Below are 16,373 nucleotides of genomic sequence, written 5' to 3'. Positions count from 1 at the left end.
TATTATATTATTTTATATTATACAGTATATATGGAGGACGTAATGCTTGAATTAGAGGTAGCTGTGCTCTTCATATCAAACACACTCATTATGTAACTTATGTAGGCTACTTCTTGGAGAAAGTCCCCAGACTCCCTTAAAAAATGTCTCAGTTTAGTGAGTTGTTGAGTTAAGAGACACTTTATAAACTCTGTGAAACTCTGTCTACATCACTTTCTGAACTATTCGAGCCTTCTTGTTCATTCGGCAAACGTTTTACATGAAGATATTCCTTTCTTTGTGTTAAAATAACGACATGTTCACACGTTAGAATGAAAACAAAGGAGGTTCGGTTAACGTGCAGCTGCGAGGTTTGTCCCAGTGGAGTTGCCGTAGCAAACCGTAAGAGGCTCGCGCTGCGCTGCGCCGCTCAGATCGCTTTTCTTCTGATTATTGATGATCGATTAGAGATGAGCCGTCCATGGTAGTGACGTAGTGACAGTCTGGATGAACGTGTGTGATGGACTTTGTGCTGTTTGCTCTCAGACTCATCTCCCGCCAGATACAAGTATACACACGTTAGCTTAGCATGCTAGCTGTAAACAGTGTGACTGTGTGAAAATGTCTAAAGTCCAGATTCTGAGATCGTTGGTGAAGCAGCGACTGACTGCGGCTGCTGAGGAGATATGTGCGCTGTTTGAAAGGACGATAGCAGAGTACGAGGAGGAACTGTGTCGGTCCACAGAGCAGAACCAGCGACACCGGAACCTACTGGACTCTGCTTTAACGCCTCAGCTTCGGTTACACAGAGCAGGTTCGTTCTCCTCCTTCTTCACTGTCGGCACCGACACAACTCTGCATCTTTGTTCAATAGCTTCCGGGTCATGTGACCCATTGACTCAGAACCAGAGCCGAACTGTGTCCAGACTCTGGTTGAGTGAGACACATCTCTTTGTATTGGACTTTTTCTACTTTCAATTATCATTTTGTTGGGAAATCAGCATTTTTATGAATATTAGTTTAGATATCTTTTATTTATATGACGGGTTGTGTCTGAGGTGGTTCTGAGGTGGTTCTGTGGTGGATGTGTCCTCTTTGTGTCTGGGGTCCAGGAAGGACAGCACGGCCACACAGGACTTGCTCTCAGTCTGGTTCCTTTTTAATGTAACAAAGCCGGTACAAAGGTTCTCTTTACTGGTCCAAACATCAGCAACACACAGTCGTTATCCACAGTGTGATGCAACTGCAATCATTCAAATTCCAGCTCGGGAGTTTTTTCCTTTAGCATTAAGAAGAGACTAATATAAAATACATTTCAATGTTATTATAGTCTTTTTCTATATTTTTATATCCGCTGACCACAGCTGGGCGGCCGAACGCATCATCTAACTAAAGTCTCACTCGTGTCATTTTCTGAAACTTGGCAGCCCTGTAAACATTTTGTCCATAGACAATGAGGAAGAAAATACACATTTGAAATGACGTCTGGAAAGAGCCCTTTGGCCTCCAGACCTAAATGGTGATTCCTGTCTGTCTCCGGCACCCTGCAGATACACATTTGTGTAACACCAGTTGGTCTCAGGACGTCTGGACCTTGATCACTATGTTAAATGTGCCCCCACACCTTCCCCCCACCCTGCTGTTCACACTCTCCAAAGAGCAGACGCCCTCCCTTTGTCTTTTGTTTACCTTTTGTTTGAACCTGCCCTTCCTTGTTCTTTGTTCTTACTGTATAAAATTCTATTGTTTCAATTGCTCTGGTTCCACTCAGCAGCTCAGATCAGATCCACTCTGTGCCCGTCAGTCCACCAGTTTACCGGTATTCTTTGAATACAACACATCACCGCAGCAAACTGCTCAACAGGACTTGAATGATTTCTTCAACAGTGGCAAGACAGATCTATTGTTTTTAACACACCTGTTAGAGACAGATGGACAGATGCTACACAGCTGAGAACTGGGCACCTGTTAGCTTCAGGAAGCGCTGGAAGCTGCAGACTGCTGTGTGCCACGTGTTCACTGTTCTATTTATGTTGTGCGAGTAGACATGATTAAGAGTTAACAACCCTGCGATTACAGAAGTGCGAGTATTGCAGCGCAAATATTTGCGTTTTGTCTGAATGCAGCATAAAATCTTTGTTTTTGCTGGAAGAAATCTTAAATTGGAGGTTATCAAGGAGCATGAAGCATCAAAATGTAGGTGCAGAAAGACATATGTATAAATTTTGAATCAACATTTAACTTGTGATTGTATTGTTGTTGATTTCTTTTTCACACTGTTTGAATTCATCAAGATTTCTCATGATGATCAGTGGAACAATGTGGAGTTACCTGTCCGCTCCAGTATTTGGCTAAATATCAACCTGATTTGAACTTTTTTCTGTCAGCCTAACATTTGTCTTTTTGACTCCTGTGTCCTGCAGATGTCCAGCAGCTGTTGTTTGGTCAGAAAAAGGTTTCTCCTGAGCAGCAGGAGTGGAGCTCCAGTCTGGGCCAGCAGGACCCAGAGCCTCCACACATTAAAGATGAACAGGAGGAACTGTGGACTAATCAGGAGGAAGTTGATGTCACTGAGTTCACATTCACTCTTGCCACTCTGAAGCATGAAGATGCTGATGAAGAGAAACCTCAGTCCTCGCAGCTTCATCAAAGACAAACTGAACAGACGGAAACAGAAGCTGACGGACAGGACTGTGGTGGACCAGAACCAGCCATGAACTCAGTTCCAGACAGACATTTACAATCAGAGACTGAAGACAGGACAGAAGACTCTCCTGAACCTGAGGCTGAAGACTCTCTTGGACCTGAGGCTGAAGACTTTCCTGAACCTGAGGCTGAAGACTCTCCTGAACTTGAGGCTGAAGACTCTCCTGAACTTGAGGCTGAAGACTCTCCTGAACCTGAGGGTGAAGACTCTCCTGAACCTGAGGGTGAAGACTCTCCTGGACCTGAGGCTGAAGACTCTCCTGAACCTCGGGCTGAAGTAAATGATGATGTCTGGAGTGAGACCAAAGAAGCTCAGTCAAGTTTAAATTCTCAGAAAAACATTGAAGTCCCTGTAAGTGGTGTAGGATGTGGTACTGACAAGGAACAATTTACTTCCTCTGACTGTGGTGAAAGATCTAGCAAAAACTCAAAACTGAGGAGTTTTAATAGGATTAAGACAGGAGAGAAACCATTTAGTTGTTTTGAATGTGGTAAAAGATTCAACCACAAGCAAAATCTTATCACACACACAAAGATTCACACAGGAGTGAAACCGTTCAGTTGTGGTGAATGTGGTACAAGATTCATCCGAAAGCAAGATCTTATCAGACACACAAAGATTCACACAGGAGAGAAACTGTTCAGTTGTGGTGAATGTGGTAAAAGATTCAGCCAACAGCAAAATCTTATCACACACACAAAGATTCACACAGGGGAGAAACCGTTCAGTTGTGGTGAATGTGGTAAAAGATTCATCCGAAAGCAAGATCTTATCACACACACAAAGATTCACACAGGAGAAAAACTGTTCAGTTGTGGTGAATGTGGTAAAAGATTCAGCCAACAGCAAAATCTTATCACACACACAAAGATTCACACAGGGGAGAAACCGTTCAGTTGTGGTGAATGTGGTAAAAGATTCATCCGAAAGCAAGATCTTATCACACACACAAAGATTCACACAGGAGAGAAACTGTTCAGTTGTGGTGAATGTGGTAAAAGATTCAGCCAACAGCAAAATCTTATCACACACACAAAGATTCACACAGGGGAGAAACCGTTCAGTTGTGGTGTATGTGGTAAAAGATTCATCCGAAAGCAAGGTCTTACTAGACACACAAAGATTCACACAGGAGAGAAACCGTTCAGTTGTGGTGAATGTGGTAAAAGATTCATCTGTGTGGAACATCTCATCACCCACACAAAGGTTCACACAGGAGAGAAACCATTCAGTTGTGGTGAATGTGGTAAAAGATTCATCTTTAAGCAACATCTTACCAGACACACAAAGATTCACACAGGAGAGAAACCGTTCAGTTGTGGTGAATGTGGTAAAAGATTTAGCGAACAGCAAACTCTTATGACACACATGAAGATTCACACAGGAGAGAAACCGTTCAGTTGTGGTGAATGTGGTAAAAGATTAATCCGAAAGCAAGATCTTATCACCCACACAAATAGTCACACAGGAGAGAAACCGTTCAGTTGTGGTGAATGTGGTAAAAGATTCAGCCAACAGCAAAATCTTATCAGACACACAAAGATTCACACAGGAGAGAAACCGTTCAGTTGCGATGAATGTGGTAAAAGATTCAGTCAAAAGCAACATCTTATCACACACACAAAGATTCACACAGGAGAGAAACATCAGTTGCGATGAATGTGATTCCTCCAACAGCAACATGTTATCGCTCACATCAGGATCCACACAGGAGAAAAAACATGTCTTTGGTCCGAGTGTGGTAAATGATTAAATAATAAATTAAGACATGAGTGTTGGGCCTCATGCCACATGGCTCAAACAAAGGAGAAGGCCTGTTTGGGAAATCAAAATCCTAACTACTAGGGCCTTATCAACCTGAGGAATTTAAGAACAAAGGACCTGAGCCAACGCCCAAAAGGTCTGAAAACCTGTCAATCAAGGTTTGACCCGCCCCCTAGATTTTCACCCATTCCCCATTGTTACAGAAGGAAGAAATAATCTTCAGGAGGACGTGGAACCACCGAGGTCCGGTCCTTCCATCTGATTGGTCCCATTGTGTGATAGCAGCCAGCTTTCATCAGCTGTTAGGACTTGCTTGTGTAGTTTTGCCGCCGTGTGTGATCACAGTATGTCATATGTCATGTCCGCTGGTTGAGGGAAAGACGACCGCTGTGTACCACATAGTCGTTGTGTTGTTCTTTGTTTTCTGCAAAACGCTCGCTTAGCTTCTTTCTTACTTACAACTTACAGACACACACACTTACATACACATCCATGTGTTGATGAGAGAGATCAGAGATGAGTGCAGGGTAACCATGACGAGATATAGAGAGTGAGCAGGTGTATGAATACTGGTTGGACTTCATTCTAATATAGTAGATCTTAAAGATTTTCACTGAGAATTTAAACAACGTCAATATATTCGATGAGCCTCAGACATCTCACGGCCGCTCAGAATAATCTGTGGGCTGGTTTGTGCAAATTAATCGGCCGGCAGACAACGAAAGCTCCCGATCGTCCTGATTGCCACTCCGCTCCTGCTCACATGCAATCAAACTGCACATGAAGCCAAAGACTACGTAACTGCCATCTTTGTTTAGATTTTACGTGCTCGTGAAGTGATCACCTTTGGTTGATACAATCATTGCCGCTATTTTTGAATTCTGGGTATCTGATTCAGCAGGATCGAAATCATCACCTTGGAATTCGCGTTCTCATGTGACTTCGCCAAGTCACGTTCAGCGTTTCCTGTAGTCTCTCCAACGGGAATTCCCAAGTCAGTTAATTTTATAGTCCGGTGAACGTGACTTCTCAAGCCATGTTCGGTAGTTTTTACAAGGGACCTCCTGCCACCAACACACACACACACACGCACACTCATATCTCCCTTTATATGTTGGTTTTGGCTTTGCTCATGTTCTTGTAGTGCTAGTTGCAGAGAACAACTGTTGCTTGTTAAAGTATGTGATTTGTGTTTTGGAGAAAACTTAATAAATACTGTTGATGATAACTGAGCAGCATTTGTGATTATTTTGCACATTCCCATATTATAATAACAGCTGGTTGAGACGGTCAGTGCTCGGATTTACGCCTTCCACCTCATCTAATTATTTATATTTTCATAATTTTAACAATTCTTTATTAACTTCAGGCTTTGAGACTAGAAGCACATCATTTGATTATTGATCCCTGACTTCAGGGTGGTGCCCCTTGTTCATTAATGAATCACAGCAACCCACGTTTCATTAATTAACAATACAAATTTTATTGATAATAGGTAATCAATTAATATCCAAATTAATTCCCAGCATAATAGAAGTAGCTCAACTGAACCACATACACACGACTGCCATGATGACGGCGAGTGGAACAAGCTACTGCTAACGTGAGTTGTTCAAAAACCTTCTTTGTAGTAAACTCTGTGTACACAAACAATGTTCTCAATGCTCGTGTTCATGTGTAGAGACCCTGGTGATACTACGAGCAAAGTTTCATGTTGTGTCGAGCCTTCTTACTGTTTTAATAATAGAGATTTTGATGCTATCATAAAAGTGCCCGTAGCACTCCCACTGAAAATGAGTTTGAGCAGAAAACGAAAATATGGTAAATCTTAAAAGTGCCTCTTTTGTTGTAATTATGCTTTTACACAAAGGTTTGACTCATATTCAATCACGAATAAAGCCAAGGTTGCATTTTGACAAGAGTTTCACTTTAATCACTGATGTTCTTATTAAAAGTATTGTTTTAGTTACTTTACAGATTACAATCTACGTCAGAGCTGAATCAGCACTTTTTGAAATTCATTTATTTGATGAACAATCTGATTAAAAACATCTATCTTATTCATACAAATAATCTGAAAAGTGCTGAATATACTTTAGTATATTTACTTGAGACTTGAGGGTCACGCTTCACTTCCTGTCTGTAAATGGAGGAGGTGTTAGTGACAAAGCAATGTTTTGTCAGTTCTCTCAGTTTTACCCCAGTTATCTCAAAATGTATTAAAAGACGAGTTAAAAAATTAATTCTAATGATGAACTCCAACTGGATCCTGATGAACTTCTGATGTTCAGTGAAGTATATTGTCTTGTTGTCTCATTAGCAGAATATCATTGCTACATTATGTTGGGGTGATTTCTTTCAGACATCTTGAGCTCATTATTTTGGTAAATTGGAAGTCATTTCAAAGATGCTGCTTGCTGAGACATTTCCCCACTGACAGAGGAGATCAACATAAGATCATTGTGATTTACACATTTAGAGGATGATTCAGTGAGAGAGTGGTGAGGGAAGGTGACAGTCTCAGTGTTATAAACTTAGCTATCAGTCTGGTTTTCTGCACTACGTCCCTGACTGACCACATTAACTAGGCTGGTAGAGTCCATACCAGCACTGACTGTATCACTAGCAGGCTATCTAGTCACCTGCAACCTGCAGAGTGCTACATCCTTCATGTCAAACCTTCTCAAAACACCTGTCTATGTTGCTGGATACAACAGGTGGGCGTCACAGGAAGCGTCACAGGAAGCAGAGTCCAACAGGTGATTTACTGTAAACAGCTCAAAGTGAAAGTTCAGTTCAGTCCTGGTGTCAGTGGACGGTCAGCAGGAGCAAAGTGACGACTGGCTGTGAACTGATGTCCTCGATGTGTTTCTGAAGTTAAGCTCAGTAAAGACGACTTTGTGCTTGTTGTAGTCGTGACAGGAAGATGATGTTTGTGGTGTTTGTGATCCTCCTGCACGGTAAGATAACCTTCCTCCCTCTGATCTGATCGTCTCCTCGGTCCAACGTCATGTCTTTAATGTGGTTCTGTGTCATCTTCACTTCATCAGTGTGTTTCAGCTGCAGGACCATGTTTTCTTCACAGAAACACATGAAGAACAGATTAAAAGCAGCAGATGTTCACTGTGTCTTTAAACCCTGATGAATGAACATTCAGTATAAATATAAATGCAGGTTTTACGGCACAGGTGTTGTTTGGATTGCACACAATCAAAGGTCGCTCTAAGATGTTTCATCACACAACACAATGAAAGAGACATGTTGGCTGCAGGAATGTAAACCAGAGCTGTTCCCGTCAACTGAAGGGAATCAGACTGCACATTTCAGAGTGATGTTTTATTGTGACCAGTCCAAAGACCACCTGTGTAATAACCCTGCTGTTTAATCAGCACCTGTCAGGTGGGTGGATTATCTTGGCAGAGAAGACGAGCTCACTAACATATTTTATCAAACCGCTGCTGAGAGAAATCATTCTTATGTGCATAAAAAAGTCTTAAATTAGTGATGTTAAAATTAACTAATTAATTAAGTTAAAAATTGTTTAACACAATCAACGAAGTTGTGTGGCTGACATATGTGACGACGTGAGCCGCCAAAGAGAACCATCCTGGCTTAAGTTGGATAAAGACAATGACAGAATTTGAGGCGGAAAGTTTCACTTTAAACAGTTGCCAGACGGATCTTTTGAGAGAACAAAAGTAATCTGCCCTTTTTTGCAAACCCGAATTTGATTACCACAGTAGTAATTCGTCTTTGGCGTATCACCTCAAAGCAAAACACCACTGCCGAAACTACCGGGCTTCACCAGGCTATGTTACAGGAGTGTGGTACTCGTCGTGGGTAAATAACAAAACCTGTAAGTGAGAAGCTAACTAGTGCTTCGGCTAATCGGATAGCTAAAAACTGCCGCCCAGTTAGCATAGTAAAAGATGATGGACTGAGAGAAAAAAATTCGAATTGCATTTGGAGACTTTTCTTGTAACCTACCCTCGAGGGGAACCGTCGTGTCAAGAATACACACTTTCTATGAAGATGAGAGGGCCCGGAGGATGAACATGCTTGAGCTAGCAAAATGTGACGTGCTCACAGGGGACCACTGGACTTCTGTGAGCAATGACAACTACTTGGACGTCACAGCACATTTCGCCGATAAAGAATGGCATCTGCAATCATTTGCACTAACTGTGAGTAAAACAGAAGAGCGACACTATGATGAGGCATGTGCTAATTACTCGAGGAAGATCGAGGAAAAGTTAACCACACTTGGCACCGCCAGTGCTCGTAACATGGTTGCAGCCGCCAGACTTCTTGCATTTGAACACCTGCCCTGCACGGCCCACAGCCTTCAAAGAATGATCATGGTTTCCCTTCATGCCAGTGCCATTTCTTTTGCCTTCTTGCAAAGAATTGGATCCAGAATCAGAAATGCTTTGATGCAAATTATATTGATTCCATTGATACCTTTTTTCAAACTGTGCCTGAAAACTGAAATACTGTAAACATTACCCAAAATACATGTAAACCAAAGTAAAATCTATTCGAGTATCAGAAATTAAGAAAGCTGGTAGTCTCATAGTCCACAAACTGACATGTTTTAGTTGTTTTAGTAGTTTTGGTTGCAGTGCTTCATTTTGCAGGATATATGAGGTATTTTGCAGTTTGGGCGAGTGGTTTTGTAAATTGTGTTAAGTATTTTGATAAAATCAGCCTAGTTTGGAAAATTGTGTTTTAGCAATTGGAAAAAACTGTAAGTGTAACATTGACCAAAAAAAGGCCTAAGTCGTTATGATGACTGGAGAAGAAGTGTTTTCCATTCATCTTAGTGTTTTACATTGAGCACATCAGTGGAAGAAGAAATAACATTGTTTTGAATGTAAAGTTTCATTTTGCAGGAGAATTGAGGGGTTTGGCCTGTTGAGTGTGTTTTCTGATTTGTGTGTAGAGTTCTGAGAGCATGAGGCATGCTTTCAGAAAATGTGTGTAAACAATGGAGAAAAACTGTAAACAATAGTATTTGAATTCAAATACATTTCCTTTGTGTTGTGTTAGGATTCACACTTTTTCATTAACAACCACCACACCATTGTTGACTGCTCAGAAGTGACCCTATGACCCCTGTCCTGCTAAATGGTATGCATTTATATTTCCCAGTCATCTTATGTCTGCCCCATGCATAGTCTGTGCCTAACACTGCCATGCATCGCTCATTGCCCACTGAAGTGAGATATCTGCCCCATTGTAACTATTAACTATAACTTTTCCCATCTTATCTTTTTGCACATTATTAGCAGGGCTGTACAAATCCTGTTGACAAATGAGATAGGTCAGAAGCGTTAGGCCTTTTTATGAGGGACAAATACACAGGAAAGCAAAGCCACGATATGAGAAAGCACCCACCACCCTTTTACTTTCACACATTTCACCACGGAGGCCTCAAGGCCAGCGGTAATGCCTTACACTCCCAACCCTAACTTAAACAGGAGCAGATGAGCAGGAAGACAGGACAGGGACTCTTTTTTTCTCCAACAGGTTGATGTCTCAGGGGGCTCAAATTTCTGTGCCACGGAACTGGGACCAGTTCGCGTACCCCAATGGGAGGACTATCTCCCCACCTTTTTACCTGGCTGACCAATAAAAGCAATTCAACTTAACTATTTGCTTAACCAATGACAATTCACAAATCTGTGTTAGCTGAAAACATAAAATACATTGTACACTGAAATTGTGCATCTTTCTCTGGGTGATTGGTTACAGTTAACAGCGTTGCTGCTTAGGGCTCTGCTGCCTGTGATTTTTCAAACAGAGAAGGTCCTTGATATCAAGCCTATGCTTAATGATACAATTCTTCTTAATAAATAGATAACAGTATGTCGTAGTCTGTCTTCTCTATTTTCAAATCTCAAATCTCAAACAAACGAACATGCCTGACAGTTGATTCTACATAAATTCCGTGAAGCTTCCTGTTTGTTACTGTCTCGTAGGGAGGATGAGATGTGCTCAGTGCCAAAGTGTTATAATGTGGCTAGTTTACTGTCATGGAAGTGCCAAGTTCAGATTGCTGGAATACGTCACAGACGTGATGGTATGTTTTATGTTGCTCCTCCATGGCCATGTTCTATAAACTATCTAATCTAAGCGCGGAGCGAGGGCGTGTCGGTCTGACTAGTCTGATAACTACACAGGTCCTTCAACTAAATACAGAGAAATGTCCCACAATGCAATGTTACAGGACTGTAGTAACTGTAACTGTCTTTGGCAACTTTTATGAGGAAAACAAATACCGCAGCTGTACGTGGAGAAGCGTCCGTCCTCCCGCCTGTCCTCCCGACTCTTCCTCACATTTCTGCTCAAAAAACAGCGTCTGTCACCGGCAAAAAACTTAACGAAAATATATCACCGCGACCGTCAGCCCTCCAGACTGAGACTTCAGGAACTCTCCCCCAGAAAACGGCCTCTGTCCCCGCGAGTGAGAGAGTCAGACAGCGTCCTGTTTACTGATGGTGATTATGTATGATTATGTAATTTAATTTCACTACACATTATAACAGCATCCATATGATTATAAACTGTCCGTGAGCTTAGATAGACAAGGCGAAGACCTGGGGAAACACCGACGTCATCAACATGATGTGTACCGTCACGCCTCTTTAGGAGCCGCAGTGCTGCCTTTCTGTGTGAATTACACACGTGAAGGGGGAGATGCTTCGCTCTTTGTCAATCACCATCGCCGGAAAATTGGCAAACCACTGCTCTGGAGATAATGAGGAAACGCTGTGTAAAAAGGGCTTGTGTGTGCCGTGTCGGTAAGCCCCACCCCTCCTCTCCAGTGCGGACACACAGACAGCACCACACATCGTGTAGTTGACTAATCAAGTGCGGCTTTAACAGAAAAAAAATTGTGGGGAAAAAAAACAAAGCGGCTCCGGCTCCCAGACAGGAGCTGGCTCTGATCGTTCACTTCAAAGAGCCTGCTCTGAGAGCCGTTTCATTTGCGACCGACACATCACTACTGTGGCGGACTGGACTTCATTCCAGAGAGCTGCTTTAACAAACTCTGGAGCTCAAATCTGAACTGACAACGGCCAAAGGGTCAACAACAGTCTGTCGCCCAGAGAGTCACCAGACTCCCTTAACAAATGAATTAATCAATATTTACATCAAACGGAATATTGATCGTCCATTAGTCAATTTTGTTTTCATTTGAAGGCTGCTCACACGCACACATAAATACACAAATACACGTCAGGATGACACATATGTTGGACCTGATTGTTCACATTCCAGCATGGCTTGCTTTGCTGACAGCAGCGTCACATGTGGATGTAAATGTTGGCCTTCATTCACACAGAGTCTGAGTTGAGCTTTAGCAGCACAGTTTACAGGCTGCACACACTGCAGAGGACCACATTGACTCATGACATGAAATAAGGCTGCTGTTATTGACCCTCTCTGTCTGTGTAACCTCACAGTTTCCCAGAATGCTTCAGCTTTGGAGCTGTATGAGGGGGACCCATTTGTCCTGCTGCCCTGTGACTTTCCCGCTGATGAACTGTACAAGCCTTCAGTGGTGTGGAGCCGCTACGATCTCAATCCTTCAACTGTCCACCAACGTCAGCAGGAAGGTGACGAACTTAAAGACCAAAACCAGGTTTACAGCGGCCGAACATCCATGAAGACTGATGCTCTGGAAACTGGAGACCTCAGCCTCAATCTGACAAAACTTCACCACTCTGACAGCGGCTCCTACACCTGCACCGTCAGAGGGTTCAGAAGGGGGAGACAGAGAGAACGGAGATTGACGGACATACAGCTGCAGGTCAAAGGTCAGCAACTAACCCTAAAACCTACTGTAGATACAGGTCAGAGGTCAGAAGTCAGAGATCATGTTCTTTATGTTTCCAGTTTCCACAGAACGATTCCCATCCTGGGCCACAGCTCTCCTGGTTCTCCTGGTTGTTGGAATTCTTGTTTCTGGAACTCTTTTAGTATATTTTAGGCACTATTTGATGTCAGGTATGTCACTACTACTACAGTACCCATCAGGCACCTGGGCAGCATCTTTACCCTAATAGTTCCCTGACTGTTGAGGCAGACTGTTGATAGTGAGGTCTGGGATTATAAGAGAAGGATGAGACAGTGAAGTCATGTTACCATCACAGTTCCTGCTGCTGTCTGTACAGCTGATGTTGTGGTTTGTTGTCCTCTCAGTCTACCAGGTGGAGGTAGATTCAGGGGCGGAGTCTGTCCAGCTGCCCTGCAAAACCATTGTTCACCTGCCTGAAGACGCTAAAGTGGAGTGGAGGGATGGAGACAACTGGAAGGTCCATGTGTATCAAAACAGTTCTGACCAGCCTGAACAAGCGCACAGATGTTACAGAGGTCGAACAGAGATAAAGAGAAAACCGCTGAAACCTGGAGACCTCAGTCTGACCCTGAAATATCCCACAGACACAGACAGTAACACCTACACCTGCACCGTCTGCAACAGGGAGGAAGACATCCTGATGGAGAAACAAGTGGTGCTGAAAGTCAAAGGTCAGTACTGTAGATACAGGTCAGTACTGTATCTGTTCATTGATTCAGTGAAGGTTTTTAGGAGAAGTCCTGGAGTTCTGGAGGAGAAAGCTTTCACTGACCAGGAGACTGACCGCCTGGAGAAACTGTTTCAAAAGGTCAAAAAGCAGTTAGATGATGATGAATAAGTCAAGTAGTTAAATAGTTATTCCATATTTTCCCTGCTGCCTTGAATATAGATGGAGAAAGGGTTGATGGGAAAAGGGCGTCTCTTTTCAAGCTGTGTTCTCTCAACAAGCTGGATGTTATTTTGGTAGCAGAGACACACAGTACTGCTGATAACCAGACTGACTGGAGGACAGAGTGGACTGCTGAAACCTTCTTCAGTCACAAACCAGTAACAGTTGTGGGGCTGGACTTGTTGTTTCCAGAAACTTTCTTCCTCAGTCTGTAGAAACTGAAGAAGTTATTAAAGGCCGTATGTTAAAAGTGAGAGCAGTGTGTGAAGACGTAAAGATGGTGTTTATTAATATTGATGCTCCGGCTGTGGAAATGGAGAGAGTGGTGTTTCTACATGTTTTAAATGAAGTGATTGATAAATGTAATAATGAGGAATATGTATTTATGGGTGGAGGTTGTAACAGTACTGAGGACAGCAGGTCAGACAGGAACCATGCAGAGCCTCACGCTGCCTCTCACACTCGTCTGCTTCACCTCATGGAGGCTCAGGAGTTGTGTGATGTCTGGAGAGACAAAACACCTGGGGCCTCATTTATAAAACTGTGTAGGATTGATGTCAAAAGGTTGCGTACGCACGAAACACAGAAAGTGCGTATGCACAAAAATATCCTTATTTATAAAACAGTGCGCACACACGTCCTACGCCGATTTCCCTTTATAAATCACACTCCACTCTAAATGTGGCACACCTGTGTGCGGGTCATACCACACCCATATTTGCCTAAAAATATCCAGAGAAACGCCCCTAATCAATATTCATTCATGACTGAAAGCAGAGAGAAAGGCGAAGAAGCGCAGTTCCACTCAGTGTGAGCTGGAAGTTCTTGTCGGGGAGGTGGAGATGAGGCAGGCTGTATCATTAGGTGAACACAGTGTTGGGTCGGGTCACCAATGCCAAAAAGGCTCTAGAGTGGCAGCATGTGGCAGACAATGTAAATGCTGTTGCCTCAGAAGTGTGGCTGAAGTGAAAAAAAAGTGATCAGAAAGTGGAAGCAAAAAAGCGCCTGGTGTCACACAGGCAGAGCGTCTGTGTGACGGGCGGGGAACGGGCCAACTGGAGCTCACTCCACTGGATGAAAAACTGGCTGGGATCATCAGGGAATCCCTCCTGAGTGATGTGGTGATGGAGGTGGAGGGGGACACCGGTGTCGGCCCAATTAATTCTCACTCGGTGCTCTTATAGCAACTTGAGTGCAGTTTGTGGTATCGATTACATTTGGGAAACCGGACATTGCTGCGAATTGCACAATTTTTATTTGCCTGTTCACCCACCGTATAAGGAAACTTTATGTACTGCTGCGACAAACCAATTATACCCCATAACACGTCTGGCCTAACACGGCTAAAGGTTGGCTGGGATATCCCTGACCTGTCAATTCCCTCTGGAATGTGCCGGTTGAAACCCGAGTGTTGTGAGCACTTGAAGCAGCTGGGCCCAATACCGCACATAGATCCAAGAGGACAGCTCGTGAGAATCGGAAACGGCTCGTCAGCCACTCGTCACTGTACACACCTGAACATAACTCGCTGTCTGTGGCCAGGCTTGGTTGTTTTATTGTTTTAAACATTATTTTGTTGTATTTTGTGTTTAGAAGTTGTGTTATCAGCCCTGTTGGCTTCTCTGTGTCCTTAAAACAGTGGTGGGATTTTTTGAAAAGTTCAAATTAGGCAACTCTGTCAGCAGTACACTCAGAATGTCACAAAACCTTGATAAGTTCGGTAAAAGCTCTGGAGTCTGAAGTGGAAGAATAATGAGACCTAGCTGAGACCACCAGAGACCAGAACCAGACTGAGACACTGAAGTTAAAAAGTCTCTTTTAGCTTCCTGCTGGGTGTCTCAGCTCAGGGGGTTCTGGTTCGGTCCTGCTTCCAGACTGTAGCCCAGATGGATGTTCCATCACACTTGTTCTTTGGTCTGGAGCGTAAGAATGGACAGAAGAGGTTCATTCACTCTTTAAGGTCTGACACTGGGCAGGTGCTGACTGATCACACTGCAATCCAGTGAACTGTTAAACAGTGAACTGTTTGAATGTGAGCACAGAGATCAGAAGGCAGCGTCTCACAGCTTCTACACTGGTCTTCCAGCTGTTTGGCCTCAAAGCTTGCTTTGGTTTTATTGATAAAATTAAGGTTTAATATTGTGACATTCAGAGCATCCTGAAGATAAATGGTGGTTTGAGCTCCATTTCAGGTTCAGAGGGGAGTTAGACAAGGCTGTGCCCTCTCTGGCATGTTATACTCCTTAGCAATCGAGCTTTTGTCATAAACTTAGAGCTGACCTTCAGGGGCTGACTATTCCAGGTTGTAATGCACCTTTAAAACTGTCAGCCAATGCAGATGGCGTGGTCATCCTGGTGGACAACCAGCAGGATATTGATGTGTTGGTTAGAGATGTCATCCAGTTCGGCTCAATATCCTCAGCCAAAGTCAACTGGGACAAAAGTGAAGCTGTCAGTGTTGGTGGAGTCGAGAAGAAGCTCAGTGTGCCTGGAGGGTTGATCTGGAAGACGGAGGACTGAAATATTTAGGAGGGTTTTTAGGTGATCCCTCATTTGTTCTTAATAACTTTGAGAATGTTCTCGAAAAAGTTAAAGGTCGTCTAGCAAGGTGGAAGTGGATTAAAACAAAAATGTCATACAGAGGTCGAGTTCTCATCACCAACAATTGTCAAAAATCCAGGCTCTTCTTGTGGACTTCTGGGACAGACTGCACTGGGTGCCTTAGGGCATTTAACACACCTATAGTTCGTTTGCTCTGGTCCGAATCAGGGACCAACTTGTTACAATGTTGCATATTACCTCGAGTTTGGTTTGTGTTCACACAGCAGCATTTACAAGTGGACCAAAATGTGTGATGCACGAGGAAACTGCTCTCTAATTGGTCTAAATTTGGAAAACTAGGCAGCAATTCAGCTGAATTTAGCACCAAGCAGACAGGAAGTCAAGCACTGAAACAACAACAATATGACATCCGGTTACTTTTCAAAACAAAATACTTCGTGTTTACACCAGCGCACAAATCTCAAAAAAGAGACAAACACAAGCTCTTCTGCTGATCCTTCAGTCGGGAGCACTTCGTGTTGTTGTTTTTATGACACAGACCTATAACTGCGGACGCGAGTGATCATGTGATTATCGCGGAAACTCCTCGGCCTCGAGACGCCAGCTGT

At 43.2% G+C, this 16,373-nt stretch overlaps 1 protein-coding gene across 1 annotated transcript; it reads left to right on the top strand.

Moving 5' to 3' along the window:
* Nucleotides 1-2,854: 2,854 nt before the first annotated feature.
* Nucleotides 2,855-5,678, top strand: LOC115590031 (gastrula zinc finger protein XlCGF57.1-like; the record flags this gene model as incomplete). Its single annotated transcript, XM_030431278.1, has 1 exon — nt 2,855-5,678. A coding segment is annotated over one exon (1,491 nt), but the record flags the coding sequence as incomplete, so codon positions are not given.
* Between the last annotated feature and the right edge of the window lie 10,695 nt (nt 5,679-16,373).

The sequence above is a fragment of the Sparus aurata genome, chromosome 10 (assembly GCF_900880675.1).
Source record: "Sparus aurata chromosome 10, fSpaAur1.1, whole genome shotgun sequence".
NCBI classification, from domain to species: Eukaryota; Metazoa; Chordata; class Actinopteri; order Spariformes; family Sparidae; genus Sparus; species Sparus aurata.
This window is presented reverse-complemented; position numbering and strand designations above follow the sequence as displayed.